This window comes from Pistacia vera, unplaced genomic scaffold (assembly GCF_008641045.1).
Source record: "Pistacia vera cultivar Batoury unplaced genomic scaffold, PisVer_v2 Contig223, whole genome shotgun sequence".
In the NCBI taxonomy this organism is placed as follows: domain Eukaryota; kingdom Viridiplantae; phylum Streptophyta; class Magnoliopsida; order Sapindales; family Anacardiaceae; genus Pistacia; species Pistacia vera.
Window position 1 is genome coordinate 1,783,828 of NW_022196028.1, and position 25,640 is coordinate 1,809,467.

General features: G+C 35.9%; 1 protein-coding gene and 1 non-coding gene across 2 annotated transcripts; both read left to right on the plus strand.

Moving 5' to 3' along the window:
* Window positions 1-4,327: 4,327 nt before the first annotated feature.
* LOC116130720 lies at window positions 4,328-4,434 on the plus strand. Its single transcript, XR_004128121.1, has one exon. It is a non-coding gene; the product is annotated as a small nucleolar RNA R71 (small nucleolar RNA).
* Window positions 4,435-13,521: 9,087 nt separating this feature from the next.
* LOC116130677 (G-type lectin S-receptor-like serine/threonine-protein kinase LECRK4) lies at window positions 13,522-13,926 on the plus strand. The gene has a single exon (XM_031416400.1). It carries the CDS (start codon window positions 13,522-13,524, stop codon window positions 13,924-13,926), a length of 405 nt encoding a protein of 134 aa, XP_031272260.1.
* Window positions 13,927-25,640: the final 11,714 nt, after the last annotated feature.

Genomic DNA, 25,640 nt, shown 5'->3' on the forward strand with positions numbered 1-25,640 from the left:
TTACCCATTCAGATTCAGACTAGGAGAATGTAATAACCTAAACAGGTCCGTGACCCATCGCTGCGGCGATGGTTCTTTGTGTCCCACGAGTCTGTGATCTTCAGAATTTGGTGAAGTCATCAGCACAAATTGTTTAGCTCTATGAATAAGCTTTCTAACGCCACAAGAATTGTCAAATTCCAATTTCTATAGCTCAGGTTATGATTGAAACATCGAAGCATGCTCATTTGAAGGATTTTTAGATTTTACGTTGTATCTTCGACGCGTCACAACTTTCTCATTTCAACTTTGATTCTTGCACCATTTGTTCCTACTTGTCACGAATTCCATTGACATCATTATTTTTCCTTCAAATATTGGTTTGAACTTGAAAATACTCAAAATACACCCGTGATCCCATAAAAGGTATTTATGAAATAATTAATTCAAATTCCACAAATTAAACACATTTTTCCACAAATAATCCAATTAAATCACTAACCAAATATATACATTCGAGCTCTTATCACAACCCCCAACCAGGTTTTTGCTAGTCCCTAGCAAACTAAGCAATAAAATAAGTCTCTAAGCTTGAAAATAAAATAGCCAATTAAAACCTATATCTAAACTATCCTAAATCACTTTCGTAGATTGACACGATTGCATTTAGCATATGCAACAAGCCTTTAAACCCCTAGGCGGCTCTAGTTGGACGAGTTGTAGTCTCGTGAGGGTTTCCAGTGATGATAACTACAAACATCCACACTAAACTTAACCTAAACTCCAAAAATAAAAATAAACATAAAAAGAACTAAAACTAACAACAATTCTTAGATCAATTCATAAAAGTGTCTCAAAAATAGCATATACATAAAACAAATAGAATAATTAAAAATCACCTAAACTCACAGACAATGCAAACATTAATTCCATTTTTGCTATCAACCCTAGAACATCCATACAACCACAAACCATTAGTCTACAAACCTGGATGGTTTTATGCATAACATTCATGAACAAAATTTTGATCTCAGTATTCGGGTTATGACTTATATGTGAATCATGGAATCAAACTCCATAAGATCACTTTTCAAACCACTCTCCACTAATGTAGAATTTCACATTACCTTGGATAAATAGGTCGTTGTAAAGGTTGTAACGTTAGGCTAGGGTATGAGTTCATGAAGGAACGAAAAGGGAAATTAACAAAAATCAAATTAAGAGACTTAATTTTCATTCATTCTTATTACTATCATACAAAAAAACTTCCTTTTTCACTTAGTAGCTTCCCAACCTTTATCGAGCTCTTTCTTTTCGACAGTAATATAAACCTATTTGCATAATTTCAAATCTTCACAATGCTTGTCAATGCCCACTTTTTTTTTTCTCTTTCTTTTTTTTTTTCTTTTTTTTTTTCAGATTTTTTTTTTCTAATAACAATACAATGAGAAGAAAGTAGAAAACATGCACACAACCCCATTGATCTTACAAGCACTCCACAACCCCCAACAATTTCTTCGCATAAACTTGGGTTGTGGCAAAACTACACTTCCTCACCAATACTCATACTAAGCTTGATTAACAATTAAGTCCCTTAAAGATAAAATGGGTAGGATTGTGTTTTAGGCTCATAATTAGGGTAGGGTAAAAATTAAGTTCAAATAAAGAAAAACAAGGCTAAATTGTGTTTAAAAGGCTCAAAGGGTTAACTAGCGATGATAATAAAAAAGGTCGGCTTGAAAGACTCAATCGGTCCAAAAATAGCCTATATTATTTCCTAAGTGATGTGAACTCTAGGATTTTGCCTCGAGTGGTTGTCAAATGAGTTCTAGAGTTTGTTGAGATCGCAAAAATATTAATGGAAAATTCACACATAAAACGTCTCTAAGTAGGTAAACTTAACCACTTCCAATCCACAAATCGCTAAGGTCTCAAACTTAATGTCATTAACATTTACAATCATCCATAATTAAAGGCAAAAATTAATGATCTCTATTTGTTACATGTTATTGCAATCACATTTCTATCATAAACATATAAATTCATCCAAGAATAGAACCAAAATTCAAAACAAAACACAAAAATAATAAAAAAAAATAAAAATTCTCATAAATCCATAAATTCGAAGTCTTTGGGAAGAAACTTCCCTTACCCCCAACCTAAAATCTACATTGTTCCCAATGTACAAATATAAACAAAAGAAAAAAGAGAAAAAGAAAAGTTAGCCCCTTTTGCAATAGTGAAGTGCGAATACGCGTGACAATTCGATCACCAACTCGTTTCATTCCATTGTTGTCTTTTAATTCTGTCACAACAAAGAAACTTGTGGTGCACCTCATCAGAAACACACATCACTTGTTAAATTTATGAATTTAGAGAAACAACCACAACATCAAAATTATTTACACAAAACAGAAAAAAAAAATTAAACATACTTGAAAATTAGCACCTGCAAAAATAACACACTAATCAATAAAAGAAAAAGAAAAAGAAAAAGCTTGGCTTGCCTCCCAAAAGCGCTTGGTTAAAGTCGTAAGCTTGACTTTTCATTTTCTTCAATCCGAATCATCTAGGAGAATCCAAGCCCTCATTTCCTTAATTTCACAATTCACATAGGGCTTTAATAGTTGTTCATGTACCATCTCAAAGTCAACCTCCATAGTCCTAGAGTTGACTAAACAATTCTCTAGGGATGAACTAGGGTAGTTTTTTTCTAATTTTTTATTCACTATGTTATCAAGGACACTAATCTCAAAGCATGTGTCTAAGTTGGATGGACGCTTCTTAACATCAAAAACATTAAACTTTACTTGCTTATCTTCTACCCTTAAGATTAGTTTCCCTTGATGAACATCTATCAATGCTTTACCAGTGGCTAGGAAAGGTCATCCTAGGATTAAAGGCATTTTCCGATCTTCCTCCATGTCTAACACTATGAAATCTACTGGGAAAATCAGTTTGTCTACGTTAATCAAGACGTCTTCTACCACTCCCCAAGGATATGTTATTGATCGATCTGCCAATTAGAGAGACACGGTGGTTGGCTTCACTTCTCCTAATCCAAGTTTTCTATAAATAGAAAATGGCATTAAATTTATACTTGCCCTTAAATCACACAAAACCTTATCAAAATAACAACTACCAATAATACAAGGGATAGTAAAACTCCCTGGATCTCATAGTTTAGGTGGTAGTTTCTTTTGAATCAGTGCGCTGCATTCCTCCGTTAACATGACTTTCTCGTGTTCCTCGAATTTTCTCTTGTGTGTGAGGATCTCCTTCAGAAACTTTGCATATTTTGGCATCTGTTCTAGTATATCAACAAAAGGGATATTAATATGTAAACTTCGAAACATATCAATAAACTTACCGAATTGCTTGTCAAGCTTCTGATTCTTGAAACGTTGTGGGTATGGAAAGTTTGCATGGCTCAAAGAAAGTTTCATGATCGCTGCAGCCACCAGTATCATCACCGCAGTGATCATCCTTCATGTTGACAATCTTCTCCATATTTCCATGCTCGCTGCAACGATAGTTCTTCTGCTCTTCCTTCAAATCTTTCTCTTGTTCTTACTTCTGTTTTTCATCCGCTGAATTCTCCAAAGTTCTTCCACTCTTCAAGGTGATTGCATGCGCTTGTTCCTTAGGATTCTTCTCTGTATTGCTCAGAAAAACTCCTTGAATGTTTCCCGCTAATATGTTATGAATTTGCCCAATTTGAGCCTTAAGGTTTCTAATAGAGGCTGATTGATTTTGGGCAAGGATTTTAGTCTTCTCAAACCTCTTGCTTGTCTCTTCAATGAACTTGGTAAGCACATTCTCCAAGTTAGATTTTGGCTCTTGAGATTGAAAAACAAGAGGTTGTTTTTGCTCATTGTTGTTGCTCCATGAGAAGTTCGGATGTTTCTACCATGATGGATTGTAAGTATTCGAGTACAGATTTCCTTGCCCTCTTTGGAAGTTATTCACATAATTTACTTGTTCAAGTGAGGCGAATGGACTCCCTTCTTAACAATCTCTTGATGAGTGATTACCTGCACAAAATTCACAAGTTAGAGGAGAAGAATCAATTGCATTTATCTTTAGAATAGTACCCAATTGCTTTTGAATGGCTGAAAGTTGAGCAGCCAACACGGTGTAACCGTCAACTTCATGCACTCCCCCTGATTTCCTTGTTGACGTTCTCTCTGAAGTCCTCATATAGTTATTGTTCGCCATCACTTCAGTCAGATTGTATGCTTCCTCTGGTGTTTTATTGTTGAAGGCTCCTCCACTTGCAGCATCTATCATGGCTTGAATAGTTGGCAGCAACCCTTGGTAGAACGTTTGCACTTGTGACCAGATTAGTAAACCATGGTAAGGGCACCTTTGTAAGAGATCCTTATACCTTTCCCATGCTTCATACAATGACTCCAAGTCTTGTTGGTAGAAATTGGTAATCTCATTTCTCAACTTGGCAGGTGGAAAATATTTAGTGAGGAACGCTTGAGCTAACTCGTTCCATGTCGTGATGCTCCCAGATGGTAGAGAAATTAACCAAGCCTTAGCTTTATCCCAAAGAGAGAATGGGAAAAGCCTTAGCCTAATTGCGTCATTGGATACTCCATCATGCCTGAATGTGTCGCATAACTCTAGAAAATTGGTGATATGCATGTTGGGATCATCATTAGGCAACCTAGCGAATTGGACCGACTGCTGAATCATTTGAACAATTGCTGGCTTGATCTCAAAATTATTCGCTTGAACTGGTGGTCTCTTGATGCTAGAATAACACCCATCAACAGTAGGACTAGAGTAGTCCTTCAATGCTCTTTGACCCACTACTGCTCCACCCATTGCATTTCCTTATATGATATCCACATCCTTATTCTCTTGATTTTCCACATTGGGATTTATAATGCCCGTGTTAGCCATTGATTTTTCTAAGTTCACTTGCCTCTTTTCTTTCCTCAACTGTTTAGCCATTCTCTCAATCTCAGAATCTAAGGGATTAAGATCACCACCACCTTTTGAACGTAAGCTCTCCAGGTTCTAGCTAAAAGAAACAAACAAAACAAAAACAAAAATTAATTTCTAAGCAAAAATAAAACACATCAAATTAGCAACTAAATATTTCATATTGATATTGGTAAAACAAAATAGTTCCTTGACAATGGCGCCAAAAACTTGACAGGCTATTCGCCAGTGTATAAAATCGTTAAAGTCATCAACACAAATTTTGCAGCTCTCTGAATAATCTTTCCAATGTCACAAGAATCGTCAAACTCCAATTCCTACAGCTCAGGTTATGATTGAAACATCGAAGCATGCTCATTTGAAGGATTTTTAGATTTTACGTTGTATCTTCGATGTGTCACAACTTTCTCGTTTCAACTCCGATTCTTGCACCATTTGTTCCTACTTGTCACAAATTCCATCGACATCATTCTTTTTCCTTCAAATATTGGTTTGAACCTGAAAATACTCAAAATACACATGTGATCCCGTAAAAGGTATTTATGAAATAATTAATTCAAATTCCACAAATTAAACACATTTTTCCACAAATAATCCAATTAAATCACTAACCAAATATATACATTCGAGCTCTTATCACATCTTGACTGTCATACTAAGGGAAATCAAGCTTTATGGTTCTTGGAATGAAATTCATGCTAGAGCTTCCTCCCTTAGAAGAACATCCACCCATTTTAACACCAAAACCTTCACTGGTTTCATTGAAGTTCTTGCCACATAATTGTTGGCTCATCTTCTCCATTTGCTCAATAACATGTTTGAGAAGATCATTTTGTCCATCAAAGAGAGATTTAAGGCCCTCCCCTCAGGCTTCTTCATCTACTCTTGCAAATCCATAGCCTGGCTTGGATACCAAAGATGATACACTCACTTTTGCTAAATAAACAATTAAGAAAGAAATAGGTTTCTTGACACTTCGAGGAGTCAAGGCGTCCTAATACAATAGTAAGTTATAGATTTTCTGATATTCGATGCTTTTATTCCATGATAAAAGATCATTTAAATACAAGCTAAAAGCCAAACTAACTAAGCAAAAATAGGGAATAATGCTAACAACTTAAATGTAAACTTAAACAGGAAAAGCTAAAAATGAAGGAACTAATTCCATGTTCAAAATAAAAAGACGTGATCAATGTGGACTTAGTATTTTGATAAGTTTCCACGTAACAACCAATAGCTATCCATTTTCGTAAATATTATTGTAAGTAATTGTTACTTTTTAATGAACTCTCTCCTATTCAACCTAAAAATCAAATTTAAAAGAAAAAATATAATTTGTAGTTAGTGCAATTATTTCTACACCCTGTGTAGGAAGGTTTGGTGAAATCAACTTTCCCAGAAGGTGTGTAACTGACTTGGAATGTATTGAGAAGATTAGACTAGTGAGTGAGATAGTATCTCTTACTGCAATATTCTTTTTTCAACCTTCTTAGTGATCAATTTCAGAATTAGAACATAACATTGGGGGAATTTTAAATTCAAATTACAAACTAAACTCTACAAATGCTAACAAAATTGACTTTAAAATTGATTTCTCACAATATAGTTTGGCTTATTTAGATATATTTAACAAGTCCGTGTATGTTAAGAAATGATCAATGTTTTTTAGCTGTATGGACATTTTTTTTTTTTAAAGAAATGAAAAACCCGAAAGATTTAAATGTTGACATAATAGTGGCAGACGATTGTGGAAAAAGGAAGAAAAAGAGCAAAAGACAAGTCACCATACCAACTTGTTGCTTGTTAGTATATAATGAATGGTTGTGAACTTATGATGGGTTTTGAGGAGTCCAATATATCTTTTGATAGACTTGACTTGGGAGACTTCCAGTTCCGTAGATATTATAATTATGGATTCTAGGGTCATCTTAATTCAGCACCAGATTCATCAATCTTTCTAAAGTTAATTTGTACAGAACATGGAGATTCAATTTTCTTTCAATGCATCATATTATCTTGTTCTTCTACTTATTTTCATCTTTTACAGCTACGGCTCAACGAAGATAGTCAAATATAAGCCTAGGATCTTTTCTTAAACCACAAACTCCTCATAACTGTCAGGTTCTGGTCTCTACGCCTTTGGATTTTATTGGCAAGGCAATGGCTACGCGGTTGGAATTTTACTTGTAGGAATTCCTGAGAAAACTGTTGTCTGGATAGCAAGACGTGATGATTCTCTAGTCCCAGTAATGTTACTTTGTTGCTGAATTCTAAAGGCAGGCTTGTCTTGCAATCAACACAAGGCCAAGATACAAATATCTTTGTTTGGCATGGGCTCTTCTGCTTCCATGCTTGACTCTGCAAATTTTGAGCTCTATAGCTCTGATAAGGCAATAATATGGCAAAGTTTTGATTACCCAACTGACACTCTTTTGTCCACTCAACATCTTCTCGCAGAGCAGAAGTTGTTTTCAAGTATTTGAAAAACTGACCATTCCACAGGGAAATTCCGTCTTAAGATGCAACATGATGGAAACCTCGTGTAGTATCCAACAGATACTTCGGACATAGCTGCATACTCTTATTGGTCATCTGCTACAACTGGGTGGTGCGCTAATGTCACACTAAACATCGATGTGGATGGCTGTCTCTACCTACTTAATTCAAGCAACTTCAACACAAAGAATTTAATAGAAGAGTATAATGCAACGAGAGGAATATTCTATTTGATGAAACTTGATTCGTATGGGATACTAAGCTTGTATTCATATAATACCAGACAAGATCGTGCGTCGATAGTTATCTAGGAATCTTTGAAAAATAAGTGTGACCCTAAGGGGGTGTGTGGCTCTAATAGCTTTGGGGTTTTAAATGATAAGAAACCTAAATGTAGATGTCTTATAGGATATTCCTTTGTTAATCAAGGCAATTGGACATCTGGGTGTGAAAGAAATTTCACCGCAGAGAGTTGCAGCAAAAAGAATGGATCTGTCAAATTCATGATTCAACCATTGGAGAATAGTAGCACAGAAGATGTTCCATATTTTGTTTTATCGGAAACAACCAAAGAAGACCGTCAACAAGCATGATTAGTGGACTGCAATTGTGAGGCAGCGCTATTCTACAGTGATGATCGTGAGTGACACGTCCTGACCCGTCCCGACCTTCCTCATCCCATAGGATTCGGGCGCTCCCACAAGACTCGGATGACATAGACGTGTCGTGTGGGGAAAACTGAGAAAAACTTGAAATCCTATTTTTTTGAATATACTATGCATAAATAATCCATATGAAAATGTAATTAGAAATACAAGTATGAATAGGTACATAAACATATTTAGGAAGTTTGGAAAAACATAAATGCATAATCCATGAAAAATCTAGAAACAAAATATCAAGTCTTGTGTAATTACGGAAAAAACATAAGACTACTACAGAAAACAGAAGTCCATTTTTGGAAGATAAGCCATAATACACACATAAGAAGACGTCGATGCATGGCACAACCTTGAGCGGTGACTTGTTGCTTAGCACGATCTCCCTGTGGACTTGGGGGGAGGAAAACATTTTTGAAAAGAGATGAGCTGAAATACTCAGTGAGTGGGGGAAAAGGGGATGTTTGCAAAGCATTTGTCAAACAAAAGTTATGGCATGCAATGGTTCTTATGAAATATTGAAAACAACATGATTCTATGAACATGATATGGTGGGAACTAATCATTCATGTATGGATGCATAACTCATTTCTAATTGTTCTAAGTATTGTAATATGATCAATTAAACTAAAAACAATTTCTGAATCCTAGCTCATCACTAAATGCTGCAAAACTCTTTTATGAGAACTTAAAGAATAGTTGTAAATGCTTATGCTTCTAAAGACAATGTTTTCTATAAATCATGCTACAAACATCGAATGTTTCATATAACTAATGCAAATTATCCATAACTGTTCTGATACTAAAAGTTGAAACTATTAACTGATACTGAAAACTATAGGTTGGTATCTGAAAACTTTAAATTGATATCTTAGTCCGAAACAGTAAACTGATATGGAAGGTTCTTGTAATATCCCACTTGAGGTACGTATTTAAGATTTGCTGTATTAGTTAAAAGTTTATTGTTTCAACTTAAATTGAGTTTGTATGTTGAGTTGGTTGAATTGTTGCCTTGAAATTGGTTGAGTTTTGGTGAAGTTGGAAATCCAATCTTCGCCGAGGCGAAGAATAAGCTTCGCCGCGGCGAGGAGGAGGAGTTGCATTACGGGTAGGTTCTGCCCTGTTTCGCCGAGGTGACGAAAAGTGCTTCACCGCGGCGACGAGCCTAAGACAAGGTTTCTTGAGTTTTCTAGAGAATTTTTCTTTTGGGACACAATGACCATTCTACCCCTAATTAGTAGGAAAAGTGGGGAGTAAAATGAAAGGAAATTTAGTAGAGATTGTGTTTGGATGGGGGTGTATTTGTAAAGAATCAAAGGATATAGATGGAATTTCTAAGAAAGAGCAAGGGAAAATGGGAAATGATGCTATAATATGAACTAAAAAGGGTTAAGTGTAGAGAAACCATTTATTTCTTCACTCCACCGCTCTTCCATTTGCCCATTTTCCCTAATTTCTCCACCCAATCTTCCAAGATTTCTAAGGGATTTAAGAGGGGTTTTGAGTAGAGATTCATCTAAAGCATCTAAGGTAAGGATTCATGCTTTAGATGTGAGTTTTCTTATAAATATAGTGAAGTCTTATTAGGTTGTTGCTGCCTTGTGGTTGTTTTGAGTTGTAGAGAAGAGACAAGTCCACAAAGGGAAGGAAAAGTGCTAAAGAAGTCATCTTTGCACAAGGTAAGTAAATCCAACCAACTTGAGTTTTAAACAAGCTTTTTGAGTAGAGATGTATGCATGATCAGTATGTAATAATCAATGAGAAATTGAATTGAGATGAGTAGTTATTTTGTGTTGTTGGAAAAATTCCATATATGAGAAGTGTTGTTGATGTGTGATAAAATGGAAGTTTGAGATGAAGTTTGAGAGAGTTGTGTTAATCCTTTTGGAAGTGCTTTTCTTGACAGGGATTATGAGTATTTGAGGGAGTTTTTCCCATTTTGGATGGCTAGAGAATGAAGTATAATAGTAATTTTGGTAGAGTGTTTATATGCACATAAGTTGTTTGAGGAAATACCTAAGTGAAATCGCCCTGTCATGCCGTAACTTTCTAAGTGATTTTTGGGTATCTTACGGTTTGAACTGGGCTAAGATCAAAACATAGAAGTTGTAGACCTGTTTCGAAGCTTTGAAACGAGACCAAAACTGTGCAATACGAGGTGTTAGCGTAAGTTATGGTCTTTTTAGTGTGACTTGTGCAGAATAACGATTTTGAGGAAATCTTGTATTTGGCATTTCATTAGTGCATTAGTAAGTATGAGTTAGCTCTACACCTTTGTTTACCCTTGAGAAGTAGCTTGAGACATAGTAGAGAATTTGAGTATAAGTTACTGAAGAGTTAAGAGAAAGAGAATAGAGTAGGTTGTGCGATGGGGAACCCGTGAGTAATGGGTAGAGTATTCCCGCATGTACGCCGCATTGAGAGAGCGGCATGAGTATCAGATAGAGAAGTGGTGTAGCCCGTGAGAGTGCATGCGGATGAGGGCTATACCCGAGTACCCGAGAGAGAGAGATTATAGACTCACATGGCCAAAGGTTCTGAATCCATGCATAACCGCGTCTCATCGGCTAGAATGAGTAGAGATTACGTAGAGTGGGAGTGAGTCCCGGCCGTGCCCCCGGTAAGATGGGGTCGTGATTTATGAAAGAGTTATCAGAAAAGAGTTCTAAGAGAAAGAGAAAGAGAAAAAGAGAGAAATACCCAAAGAGAAATTGAATGAGGAGTTGTAAGGAAAGAATGAAAGAGAGAGTTACGGGGATAGCATGAGTAGAGGATTTACTTACTGAGCATTATTTTAGTGCTCACCCCGTTGTTTTCCTATGTTTTGCAAGACCTAGGTGAGTACACAGTCGGATGGACGTCAGCGTTCGAGAAGGAGTGGTTACACTGTCCCTTATGTTTTTGATGACTTTTGTTTATGTTATACATTTTGTGTAAAAATGTATATGTTTGTAAAGAATATGTATATAAGTTTAATAAAAGAAAATTTTAGGCCCAATTTCTTTATGTTATTTTATATGTATTTCTTTATAAAGTTTTGAGTAGTAGTAGTTATTACAGTTCTCACCACAACTAGTACCCTAGGGAAAAATCTCAATACCTAGTGGGCGTCCCACACACAGGCAAAGCTAGAAAAAACATCTCAATACCCGGCAAGATCTATCATCGCGCAGGTAGAGCCTAAAGAAAACCATCTCAATATCTGGTGGACAAACTCAACGCCTAGGCAAAGCACTATATATCTCAATACGCATGCGCAGAGCTTGAAGACCGAATATCTCAATACCCAACAAATCCTACATCGCATGGGTATAGCCTAAAATTGGGGGATGGGTACTTCGTAGGGTGGATGTAGCACCATAACTATCTCATGCATAATCTCAAGTAACATGTAAGTCGAGCATATTATATAAGTGCTTATAAATCATGCATATATGACATAATATCCAAAAAAATCACATACAGGGGTGAAACAGTAATTTTTTTAAACATGATTAAAAAACTAACGGTTTAGCCCAGATCTAGAATTTCTTCAACAACCCATCACAATGGCACGTTCGATGCCACTCTTGTGCAAGTATCACTTTCATACTATAAAACACTCAAAAAATTTTTTGACAAGATTCACATGCTGCACATTACCCCAAGCATATATATATGTATGTATAACATTAATCCCCATGAATGTCATCCAATCACCAAATGAGAAGTACTTTCTTTAACTCCCAAGACTCACAATTTCATACTTCCTATAAAATATTACTCAATATTGAATACACTTCCACCCAAGTTACTTTAAATTCGAGAATTTGAGAACACAAAACAACATATTTTCTCAACAACATTCCAGCCACAATCACATGCATAAATTGAACAAAAATGCAGCCATAAACACATATGAATCCAACCACCATTACATGCATAAATTGGCCAAAAATGCAGTCCAAAAAACGCATGTAATCCCAACCTCCATTTGCTTTAATTGGCCAAAAATGTAGCCAGCAAACATCACAATTGAAAACCCAAATAAATCATGAGTAGAAGCCACATGCAGCAAAATAAACCACCTCCATTTCATGTTCACTTCACCTACTTCTTTTTATGCATTTGGTCATAGTAAAGCAACCCCATAACCATAAATTTTCACACAAACAACCAAATTTCAAAACATAGAACAATCAAACAAAGAAATATACCTAGCCAAATACCATACAGCGAATTTTAAACCCAAATTCAACATGCAGCAGCATAAACTAGCAAAGTTTCATGCTTACAAAAAGATTCCAGCAGCCAAACACAACCAACACCTCTTACAAGCATTTTCACCATCATTTAATTCCATGTGAACAGTACATAAATATACATGTAGCATGCAGCATGTAATCACATACTTTAGAACCAAATCTAGTGCAAAATCATCCAACAATTAATTCAGCCGAAACATGCAAAGTGGGATTTAGCAAATATCACAATTAACTAACAATTTTTGCACCAAACATTTTAATTGAAATTCATCACTTGACATGCAAATGAAATTGAGTTTTTAAAACAAGTATTTGGAAATCCACTCACAAAAATTTCAGCTCAACCCAAAATGCCCAGTTGCCTCAAGCATCATCCCTCTCTTCTCCACCGAACAACCCAATTTGACAAAATTGAATTAGAATTACATAAATCGAAGAAAATGGTGAGATGACTCACTCTAAAAACTACATGCATGATACAATTTTTGCAAAAATTCGTGTGATCTCCCTTCATGTTTACTTGGCCGATACTCACCTCACTTTCTCTCCCTCATTTCCTTGCTTCTCTCTCTGTTCTTTTCCTTCTCTCAACTTTCTTTTTCAGTTGGGCGAGCAACCCAAATTTATATAGAACAAATTTTTTTTCACAACAGCCCCCAAATTCTCTTAATTCTAGTATAACCATGCCACATCATCTTTTCCTTGCAAAAACCTCTAGAATTATGCCCTTGCTGCTGAAAACCCAATAGTTTCCATTTCTTCGTTTTCATCCCCAACCAAACTTTAGAATTCGACAGAAAAGTCCCTTCTTATAAACAAAACCAAAGAGAATATATATAAAATTAGAATGGGGTTTTATAGTGAGTGCAGTATGCAAAGATTTCCTTTGAGATTGGGGTGAAGAGATATGAGAGTGGTTCAAATAGCATTGCTTTCATCAAGGTCAGAATTATATCCCCGAATAATGACATTGTTTCGAAAGAAGGCAAGAAAAACCCCCAAACAGTGTGGTAATTGTAATAAGTTGTGTATTTGTTGCTTTTATAGTGGTTATTTTACCAACTTTCGGGATTGTCATCCTTAGATATCATGTCTGGTCATATAAAAAAACTCAAGGAAATGGTAACTTCAGATTTTGTGAGGATATAGCTCCCATATCGTTTACTTTTACAGAGATTGAAATACTAATGGAAGGTTTTAAGGAAGAGATTGGTAGAGGATCTTCAGGAACAGTTTGCAAAGGGACTATGTTGAATTCCCAAAAGTTTGTAGTTGTCAAGAAATTAAAGAAGGTGTTAGTTGAAGGGGAAAAAGAGTTTCTAACTCAGATTCAAGTTGTTGGGAGAACCCACCATAGGAACTTAGTTCGTCTACTTGGTTATTGTTTTGAGGAAGTCAACAAGGTCTTAATATATGATTACATGAGCAATGGTTCTTTGGCTAATCTTCTCTTCACACCTGAAAAACAACCTAATTGGGTTGAAAGAATGGGCATTGTTCATGAGTGTGAGACTCAAGTCATCCACTGCGATATAAAGCCTCAAAACATATTCATGGATGATAATAGGTGTACAAAAATTTCTAACTTTTGATTAGCAAAGTTGTTGAAGTCAGATCAAACAAACGATTTTACCAAAATTAGAGGAACAAGGGGATATGTTGCACCAGAGTGGCATTGAAATCTGCTAGTAACTATTAAAGTAGATGTTTACAGTTTTGGAGTTGTACTACTGGAGATCATATGCTGTCGTAAAAGTATGAACCAAAATCTTTAGAGGATAAAATTATACTTGAAGATTGGGTATACTAATGTTTTGAGTCTGGTGAGTTGAGTTTTTTTGGATTACTAAAGTTGAACTTTGGTGCATTCTTGATGAACCATTGCTTCGCCTTTCGATGAAGAAAGTTTACACATGTTAGAAGGGACTGTTGATATCCCAGTACCTCTTAATCCTGCTTCTTATCTTACTTGCATCTAGCTCATTTTTGTGTATTTCAATGTCTTTAGCCCCTATTATGCCATTAAAATAGAATATAAAATGTAACTCATTCTATGAGTATAAGTTGAATTTAGTTTATTTTAGTGTTCTCTACACTTTCATGTAATAATATATTATTACATAATGTTAACAAATGATCTTTTAACATGTAGCAACCAATTAAAAATAAGGTTAATTAGCAAGACTCCTTTCAATTTTTCATACACAGATAGCAGATTACTATCTTACAAGCCAATAATATGATTCTATGTGTCATATATAAATTAACTTGTGGTATCATAGATTTTCTATTTGGATATTAATCACCTATCTAATTAACTTGATTATGTCAACTTATAATGGACACTCATAACTACTACACTGTTGAATTTATACATTTTCTCCTCCATGTTAATATATTTATTATTTCAATATACCGACCAGGTTGTTGGGGAGAGAGTTGGAGATTTAACTCATGTTAGAGTGTGGTAACCCATTTTAAGTGCAGCGGAATAATTACCAAGTAGATTTTAAATTTCCAATTTAAATACATCAAACACTAGTGCGGAAGATAAATAACATAGCCAAATACATGGTTCCGCTAAATCCACTTTTAGCCTACATCGATTGGACCTTGTTTAGATCAAAGCAATCTACTAAGTTAAAAACACATTACAATATATAGTTCAAAGTTGATTTAAGTTACAGTAAAAAGAACTCCCTGCTCAACTTTACACTTAGCATCACACTTTGAATCCTTAATGTGTAGCAACTCCTTGGGCATTCTTCATGCTAGGAACACACCCATGAACAACTTGTGAACCACCAAGCTTCAAGAACTAACGCCATGCACCAGCATCAGCAAAGGAACCACGTTCCAAGAGCCATCAAGACTATATTTGATATGGTGGGGTTTTGGCACAAAAAAGGAAATGAACCTTGAACCTTAAGAGAAGAAATACTCTATGAAATTCAGGGTACAATGAAACAAAATATCAAAAGGTTAGATTCATACACGCAAGAAAGGGTATTATATAATGAAGGGTTTCTTGCTCAATAATATAGTGCCAAGTAAGCCAACAAGAGACTGACGCATGTTTGTCCAAATAAGGAAAGTATTCATTCTTTTGGTTTGGACCACAAAATAAATCGGGAAAAGAAACTTTATTCCCTAGGACCACTTGAGGATATTATGACACATTTAAGAAACTCCTACAAAGTGATAGACAAAGATAAACAATATCTTTTTCACTTTATCAGACATGCAACTCGAGTTGGGTTGCAAATATCTAAAATGAGAGCAAAAGCACAAACTGTTGTGCACACACACTCTAAACGAAACGAGCCAAGACTCAAGTCTGGCAACCAATGTGCACATAGAACTTATGTGTACACACACAACTCATAAGTTTGAAAAATATGAGTTTTTTACATTCCCCCCCTTTGTCAAACTTATGAACAAAGAACACACACACACACACAAAAAGAGTAAGTGCAAACCTGATTTCAATCAACCAATTAAACCTACAGATTTGCAAAAACAAACATACAAACCAAAAAACAAAAAAACAAAAAAAAAAAAAACCCAAAAGCAACACAAATGTGAACACTTGGTTAGTAGATAAAACAAATAAAATATCAAAGAAGGATAACTAAAGAGTTATGTAAAAACAAAACAAAAATAGTAGAAAATAAAATAACAAACTCCCCCATGGAGAGATAACGACAAACAGTTCACAGTTTAGCAAAAAAAAAAAATAGAGTTTAAAAAAAAATAAAGTACAAAGTTCACTCCCCCATTTGCATTGCTTACTCCCCCTTTTTGTTCATAAGTCTTGAAGACTTTTGAGAGGGTGGTGAAGATTGCTTAGCCTTCCTCTTCACTCTTTTCTTGAAAAAAGCAAAAATGGTAATATAAGCATCCTCTACTTCAATATCTGGAGCAGCAGCAGAGGAGGTATTAGCAGTTTCATGCTAGATTGGAGGGGCATCTTCAGTGCACACAAGGGTATCATCTTAAGCAGCTACATCTTCAGGTGCTTCTTTGTCTTCTTCATTAGCAACCGCTTGCTCCTCCTCATCAGCAGCTTTGTCATCTTCCTCATGGGTAGCGTCTTTGTCATCTTCATGAGCAGCCTATTCTTCTTCAACTTCATGAGCAGCTTGTTCTTTATCTTGAATCACAGCTCCAATATCTTCAGCAGGCATGGCAGGAGCAGGAGCAGGAGCAAGAGAGACAATAAGAGCAACTAAAGCAGCATGAGGCACCACATTTTGATCAGCAGGTTCTATCAAAATAGGGGAAAAGTGTTTCTTCTTCTCCTTTTGCTTTTTCTTCAAGTCAACCTCCAATTTGCCCATCCGAGAACTGAGAGAAACGTGAATTTCCTTCACATACTGAAGAACAATCTCCATTGAAGTTTCTAAGTCCTGTATTGCAACAAAAACCTTGGACTGCCAAGTGTTAGTCCTTGATTGATCAGCTAAGGAGGTTGATGGTAAATTCCCTATAGGTTGTCTAAAAGGCTTCTTGGTGACAATCTTTATCTTCAAAATAGGCTCTACTTCATAGAACTTAGGCTTGTAAGTGGAAATAATCTTGTAAATCAGGGAAGGAAAAAATAGAATCTGCAGAGAATGAGTGGACTGTACTACCACGCTAACACTAGTGAAGATCAAAGCAGCTAAATTTATCTTCTTCCCTTGAGCAATTCCATATAGGAGTGGTGCTCGTTCTGATCTAATAGTTGAGTTATGCATGGAAGGAGACCAGTTTGTTAGAGAAATCTTAAACAACAATTTGTAAAGAGGTGTGAGCACACTAGTTTGAAGAACACCATTCCTAGGCCATTTTGCAATCGAGCCACCAGTTATTACTTTGACAATTTTGTCTAAATCTAAACTTTTCAAGTCAAAGTTCTTCTTGCTCTTTTTTAGACCAAGAGCATCCCTAACAATATTTTTAGTAAATAGAATCCAATGTCCTCTAACATAGACTCAATCATTATGCACATTCGAATTCGGTTCAGCATTTTCTAAGCCAAAATTGGCGTAAAACTCTTGAACAAGAGTTTGGACAGGGGCAGTCAGACTATGACAGTTCCTAGCCATTTTCTTTTCTTCATCATGGCATGGAATTCATCAAAATCTTCTAACATAACATTCGCCTCACTCACAATTGTTTTTTTGACAATGTGGCTCATAAATTTTATTATCAGTAGTGGGTAAAACAAATGGAGAGATATTAGCAAATGATGGTTCCTTCATGACAGCCTTTCCCTTCTTCTTTGCCAACTCTGTTAGAGTTAGAGGCTTTGATGCGTGATCTGAGAGTGGGTATTGGAGTGTTGTTTGAGGTCCTGTGAGACACTAAAGGGGATTTTTTAGGCGACTTCTTTGGTGAGGTAAGGGCTAACTCTTTTGGTGAGAGCTCCGAATCATGGTGATCACTAGAAATAGGGGATGAACCAAGGGTGGTTGAGTGATTTGATTCTTCCTCTTGATGTTCTTCTTTAGAATCCGAATAAGTCGCTGGAGGAGTAGGGTTTTTCACCGGCATTTGACTATGTAGTCTCACCCTTTTCAGTGCTAGGGATACCTTTTAAGAGATTCTTCCCTTGCTTTTCTATGCGGGTCTTCCATTGCTTTTTTCCTTGAATCCATGAGAAAACAACAAAAAATCAGTGAGAAATTTTAAGAGAAAATTTCATGAAGACAGAAAAACTCAGGTGGTGAAAAAGAGTTATGGAATGTGAAGATTGACGCAAAAAAGAAAAAAAAAGGTTTAGGGCTAACATTTATGGCAGGCGTTGATTCTGATGCCCTAAAAAGAGTTATACCAAAATTAGAACTCTATCCTAAGTGAAAGTATATATGCAATTGTGTGAGCACACAGCATCCCAAAAGAACATCAAAAATTTTTAGAAGACTATTCTTTATTACAAAAATTTTTAATAACATAAAATTAAAATTATGAAATGCTTCATATGAATTTTTGAAGTCAAGGCAGTCAGTCTCTGCAAATCATCATAATGTATCAAATTTTCAATCTTAAAAGGCACAAAACTCATACGGAAGTTGTCAACATAATGCAATCAAAACAACACTTCCTCAATCACACAGAAGTGATATAAATTTCCAAGAGCTTGTCTTAGTGTGTCATAGTGTCCTCAATGGGGTAAAATGACACATTGGTCAATTTTAAATTTTGCAAGAGAAACTCCCCCTTCCCTCATGCCCTATTATATTTTGCATTTTTCTTTTTTAGCATAAAATAAGGATTTTTCTTTTCATGTTTTTTTTTTTTTTTTATCAAAGGGAAAATAACTCTCATAAATGTAACCAAAATGTAGCTTTCACACTTGCAAGAAGGTAATCCTCTTAATGGTAGATTTTCCAAAATACAAGGTTTCTACAAATCAAAAAAATTACTCAAAATAACTTTCACACTTTAGACAAGGTAGCTCTTTAATAATGGTGACAAGAATGGACAATCAACTCATGATGAGATAAGGACATGTTATAGAGAGTCTCAGTGAACACAACATACCAAAGTTAGCACAAAAATAAGAGAAAATTAATTACAATTAGAGTGCTAGCAAACTTCCAAGGGACTTGACAATCAAAAATAAAAGTAGCGTGTTCATGCTTTATTCATTAACAGAAATGAAGAACTATTCAAGCTGAAGTAGTCCACTGGACTTCCTCAAAAAAATAGAAGTGTCATAGTCAAGTACTTTTGTAAATAAATCAACCAATTGGGATTTTGTGTTCATATGAGCAAGTGCAATGATGTTGTCTTCAACTTACTCTTTAATGAACTGATGTCCTATGTCAATGTGCTTAATCCTAAAATGCTAGACTAGATTCTTAGAGATGTTAATGGCACTCGAGTTATCACAAAAAATTGTCACACAATCTTGATCAACACCATAATCATTCAACATTTGCTTTGACCATAAGATTTGAGTTCAATAACTCCCTACGACAATGTACTCAGCCTCAGCAGTGGATAGGGAGATTGCATTTTGCTTCTTGCTGTACCATGTAACAAGATTGTTTCTAAGATAGAAACATCCACCCGAAGTACTTTTTCTATCATCCAAACTTCCTGTCCAATCAGCATCACTATATTCAACCAAACAATTGTTAGAATAAAATAAGTACCAAAGAACCAAAATCACATGTACCTAAAACATATTTCATGATTCTTTTCACTGCATTCAAGTGCAACTTAGATGCATTAGTTTGAAACCTAGCACAAACACCAACACTGAAACAAATATCAGGTCAGCTTGCAATTAAGTAAAGAAGATTTCCTATCATGCTTTGGTACAACCTATTGTCTACCTTTTTACCATGTTCATCTTTGGACAGCTTAAGGTAGCACTCATAGGGGTTCTAGCATGCTTTGCATTCTCCAAACAAAAGCTTGTCAATATGGTTCTAGCATACTTTGACTGGGAAACAAACATGCCATTATCCATTTGTTTTATTTGAAGTCCAAGAAACATATTCAATTCCCTTACCATACTCATCTCAAACTCATTTTTCATCATGTTAATGAATTCAAGTGCGTGTGAATGAGATGTAGAACCACACACAATATCTTCAACATAAATCTGTGCACATATGATTTCATTGTTAGCATGCTTGATAAAAAGAGTTTTGTCTACATTACCTGTTAGAGTAGGTACCCTAGAGCCAATTAATTATTGTAAAATTGACTCTTTGTAATAATGTTCATTGATCAATAAAAGACATTTTATTCTATATCACATAAAATCATCATTGTATGTATTGATATATGTCCTTAGAATGGTAGAACCATGACGAGGGTATCAAGTGTTTCAAATCTTGATAGTAAGAACCCTATGAGCACATATGGTGGCCATTCTAGAAATGTTTGTAGCCCTAGTATTATTCTGAAGTAAGGACACAGATAATACGGTAAGGCTATCATAGTGTTGAACGACCCTGTTGAAAGGCAGTGACTGATCTCACTTGTCAAGGTTGTTTGGTGACAACCTGGTGCAACACATGGGTGCTTGTTGTAGGCAAGTTCACTAGACTGACCCACCGGAGGATTCCATATAGATGGTAATCCCAGTGTCTATAGAACAAATCCTCTAACGAATGGTGGTACATGTGATCCTTCGACTTGAGATCACCGGAGCACCTTGTGCATCGATTGGTGTAGTTTGACACTAGCCCGACGCAGTTCTATTCAGAGCTGTCAATACGGTAGTGATTGGCTGCATCAAGGAGTGTATCAAGACTATGGTGGATCGACAGACGATTCATCAGTCCTGGGTACGAGGGGAAGTTGTCTCACGACATAATTCAGTAAATGGTAATCACACTAAAACTATGGCCACAGTGGGATTGAGTTGTTGCTCTATCCAGATTATTATTTAGGTCATTGATCCAGTAAGTAAATACATACATATCGAGAGTAACTGAGGTTGACACTATTTCTATGCCTCAGTCTCTTTGAGATAATGGATGATGAAAGGATTGGATTGTACAGTAACCATATCATTGACAGGTAGCTGCTTCGCTGAATCCGAATCTATCGGGTGGCCAAGATGCTTTGCTAAGGGCCAATCTTGGTCTGTGTGCAGTGAGACGATTAATTGGTGTTAATCGCGATACTACACACTACCGGTATGATAAGGAGTCTACGGGTCACACACATAAAAGATAATTTAAGAACCAGTTTATAAGAAGGGCGTTTTCATCTTTTTAGGTGAAAATGTATTTTGGTAATTTCACAGTACAATTAAATTTGCTGAGGCCGTAGCCTTTATTTAATTTGACATTAAAATTAAATAAGTGAGATTACGTTTAAATATGTGTTCCCATGTATTTAAACAAATTATCATTACTGTTAAATGTTAATATATTATATATATTAATTTAATTTAACTGAATTTAATTGAGATAATGATAATTAAAATAAAATATCTTAAAGGGGCTGTTCGGATACAAGGAGTTGTTTGGCTTGGTGCCCAAGCCCATTCCATGATGGAATAGGGTATAGTGTTGCACTATATAAGTGCAACACTTTGTGAAATAATTAAGTGATTTTTATTTCATTCAAAACAAAACTATAGCCCCCTTTTCATTCTGTCCCACGCCAGATTCCTTTTGCTTGGGATATTTTTTTGACTAATTTCTTCTTGGTTCTTAAAGGCTAAAGAGTGTCTAGCAAAAGTCTCTTTAGTTCCTTAGGGTTGTCTTCATATGGACTATATTGGTTCGATCCTACACTTGGGTCGATGGCGAAATCCGTTCAGAGACAAACTTGGATGAGCCTCCAAACGTGGGTATGATTTATAAACTTCAACTGATTTTTCTGCAGATTCTATTATAATGTATAAACTGTAATTTTTGTGCCCTGATCTTTGTTCTAGGGAACGATCTATCATGTAAATTATTTTGTTTTCTGCTGCCATAGATGATCGTTCCTTACATTACCTCGTTCATAGTCATACTTAAGAAGGAAACTAGGCAACCTTTCATACCAGGCCCCTGGGGCTTGTTTCAAACCATAAAGTGCTTTCTTCAATCTGAATACATGATCAAGTCTGTGGGGGTCTTGAAAGCCAATTGGTTATTCAACATACACTTCTTCAATGAGCATTCCATTCAAGAAGGCGCTTTTGACATCCATTTGAAACAATTTGATCTTGAGGTAGCAGGCAATAGAAAGTAGCAAGTGGATTGATTCAAGTCAAGCAACGGGTACTGAAGGTTTCATCAAAGTTGATTCCCTTAACTTAAGTATATCCTTGATCAACATGCCTAGCTTTGTTCCTGATAACAGTACCAAATTCACTAATTTTATTTTTGAAGACCCATTTTGTACCTATTATGTTGATTCCCTCTGGTCTTGGTACAAGCTTCCACACATCATTCCTTTCAAATTGTTCTAGTTCTTCTTGCATGGCCTCAATCCAATTTTCATCTTCCAAAGCTTGTTTGGCCTTCTTTGGCTCTGCAAGAGCACATAACAAAGATGGTTAATTTCATTTTGTCTTCTCGTTCTCGTAACCATTACGTCATTTGGATCTCCAATCATGGTTGAAGGTGGATGAGCTTTTTGAACCCATGTTGTTGGATCTTTTCTTCTTTGGTTTCTCCTTGAATGCTTTCATCAAAAAGATCAACAACCAGCTCTATCCCTTCATCTTGCAATGGTGAATCAGTAGATAATTCTTTGCATAAGCATATCCTGTTATTGTAGCACCAAAAGTAGGTGATAACACATTTGACGAGATTTAGGTTCAGGAGATTCAGAAGTGTTCACACTATTTTGTATGAGTAGACGAGGAACTGACATGTCTTAAATTTCACATTCTTGAGAATATTCTGAAAAATCTTCTGAATCACTAAACACAACATTAATGGATTCCAAGACTTTTTCAGAATGTATGTTATAGATCTTGAATGCATGACTGTTTGAAGAATAACCAAAAGAAACTCCTTCATCACTCCTAGAGTCAAACTTACCTAAATTCTCTCTATCATTCAAAATGTAGCATTTACATCCAAACACATGAAAATAAGAGAGATCAGGTTTCTTACCTTTCCACAACTCATAGGGAGTTTGAATAGTACCCTTTTTGAGGTAAACTCTATTGGAAATATGACATGTCGTGTTGATAGCTTCTGCCAAAAGTCTTGTAGGAAACTTTTTGGCATTAAGCATCACCCTAGCCATCTCTTGAAGCACTCTGTTTTTCCTTTCCACAACATTGTTTTGTTGAGGTGTTTTTAGTGTTGAAAATTCATGGAATATGCCCTGCAATTCACAAAAGTGAGCAAAATTAGCATTCTTAAATTCCTTTTCATGGTCACTCCTCATTCTCACTATCTTTGTAGCTTTAGAACTCTTCTTAACAAGCAACCTTTTGGCCAATTTCTGAAATGCATTGAATGAATCATATTTCTCACACAAAAAATCAACCCAAGGATACATTGAAAAATCATCAACACAATCAAACACATACCTTTTACCTCCCAAACTCTCGGATTGCAGAGGACCCATTAGATCTATATGGAGCAATTTCAAAACACATGAGGTATTAAGATTTGATAGAGCTTTATGAGATATTCTAGTTTGCTTACCTTGTTGACATGGACCACACACATTACCTTTTGGAAGTTCAAGTTTTTGTAGTCCTTTAACCACATCCCTTTTTGAGAGTCTCACTAAGTCCTTGAAGTTCATCTGACCAAGTTTCTCATGCCACAAGTTTGTGGAATCTGTTTTTGAACTGAAACATGCCACAAGTCCTTGAAGTTCACTAAGTCCTTAGGATGAATGTTGTTTGCAATCAGTGCTCGCCACGGCGATATAACTCATTGCTGTGGCGAACGCAAGTGGAGCGTGAACGCGATGTTAATCAGCGCAAGCTGCGGCAATGGGTTCCGAGTGCGCAAGGGCCAGATTGAAAAGTTTCAAAACTTTTGGACCAAATGTAGATCTGTAGATTGTCATGAGGTAATTAATAATTCACCCACCCAAATCAAAATTGATTATTTTTGAATGTATGCCATGTACTTGTTTGTATATTGCATGGTGCCCGGTACATGAGCCTTAGACATATTGTGAATGTTTTAAAATTTTTGGGTATGTATGGTTGTAATAATTGAGGTTTCTAAATTTGTTGATGTAAAATTAGTTTGAGATTAATTTTATTGTAAATTTAATATGATGTTTTTGTAATGTACTTGAAGACAGATCAAGGAAGAGACGATCAAACTTGAAGACTCAAGATTTTATTACAAGACCCCTAGGTGACCTACTGATTCCTCTAGGCTCGAGGAAATCGGTTTTAGTTGGGCCATGTTCCGGCACGTTTTAATATTTTGTTTAGAATGCATGCTAAGGTTGAATGTTCAACAACATGCCAAACAATGTCATTCTAACGAAGATAATAATATGGTGAGACATTAAATAATAAACCCTCAATTAAAGTATATTAAGTCACGTATGTCTTCCATCACCATGATTTTAATCAAACCACTGTTCGTCGGAACCTTGTTTGCCAAAGCGAAGGGTACACTTCTACCAGTGGGAGGTTAAAATTTATTGGAGTTTTCCTTAATGGTGATGGGTCGACTTAAAATGACGGTTTTGCTTGTTCGCCAAAGTGAAGGTTGATAAACGTACCATAGGCATAGTTGAGAAGTACACATATTGTGTGTACGTGGTGGCATGTAGTGTCCACTCTACTGATACTGAGAATCACACTTAAGGATGATGGTTAGGGCCATTGGATTGTGTGATTGGCTTGTTGGCTTCTTCACATTTAAGGTTGATAGTGGGAGCTGTCAACTGGTGTGGATTATGTTTGTTGCCTACCTAATCAACTTATTTTGGCTTGTTCGCCAAAGCGAAGGTTTGAAATGGGCAGGATGGGATCTCGGTCCACTAGGAAAGTCAACGGGCTTTCCTGAGTTAATAGTGAGGGCTATTGACTTGAGGAAAATAGTGAGAGCATCGTTTAATAAAATACCATATTAAATAATAATGAACTTTATAATGACTTTATCTTTTTTGCAATTGTAAATTCACCTAAAATGAGCATAATGAACCTACGACTGATAATCGAGAAAGAAAACAGGTTGGATGGATCTAATTTCTCAGACTGGTATCATAATCTTCATATTATACTCAAGTCAGAAAAGAAATTGTATATCCTTGAAAATCCATACATGGCTGAGCCTGATCCTGATGCCACTTAGCGGGTAAAGGATACTTATTAAAAGTTCCTTGATGATGCTGATGGTGTTCAATGTTTAATGTTAGCATCGATGACACCAATGCTACAAAAGCAGCATGAGAATATGGACGCTGCTGCTATCATTCTACACCTCAAGGAGCTTTTCGAAGGGAATGCTCGACATAAGAGATACAAGGTGTCAAAAACATTGTTTGGAAGTCGTCTGACTGAGGGAGCCTGATAATCATATTTTGCACTATGATTTTGCATTGAAATTTGATAGGATTTAGGATACTTTTCATACCATTTGGGCCATATTTGCTACCTAATTCTATTAATTTGTCTTTGCAGGCCTAAACAATGATTTTGAGCATAAATGACAGTTTTGAGCGTAAATTATGTAACTTGAGTTTGAAAACTCGGAATGACCCGAATCAAGACGATTTGGAAAGCTAAGAAGAATAGCTACAACTTTCATGTTTTGGGTTTCCCCTAATTCGGACTGGACAAGGGTGACAACTTGGCTTGAAGTCGTGAAAAGTACGCTGAGAACTGGAGAAAAAACGTGTTTGGACATGCTTCAGTATTTTTGCT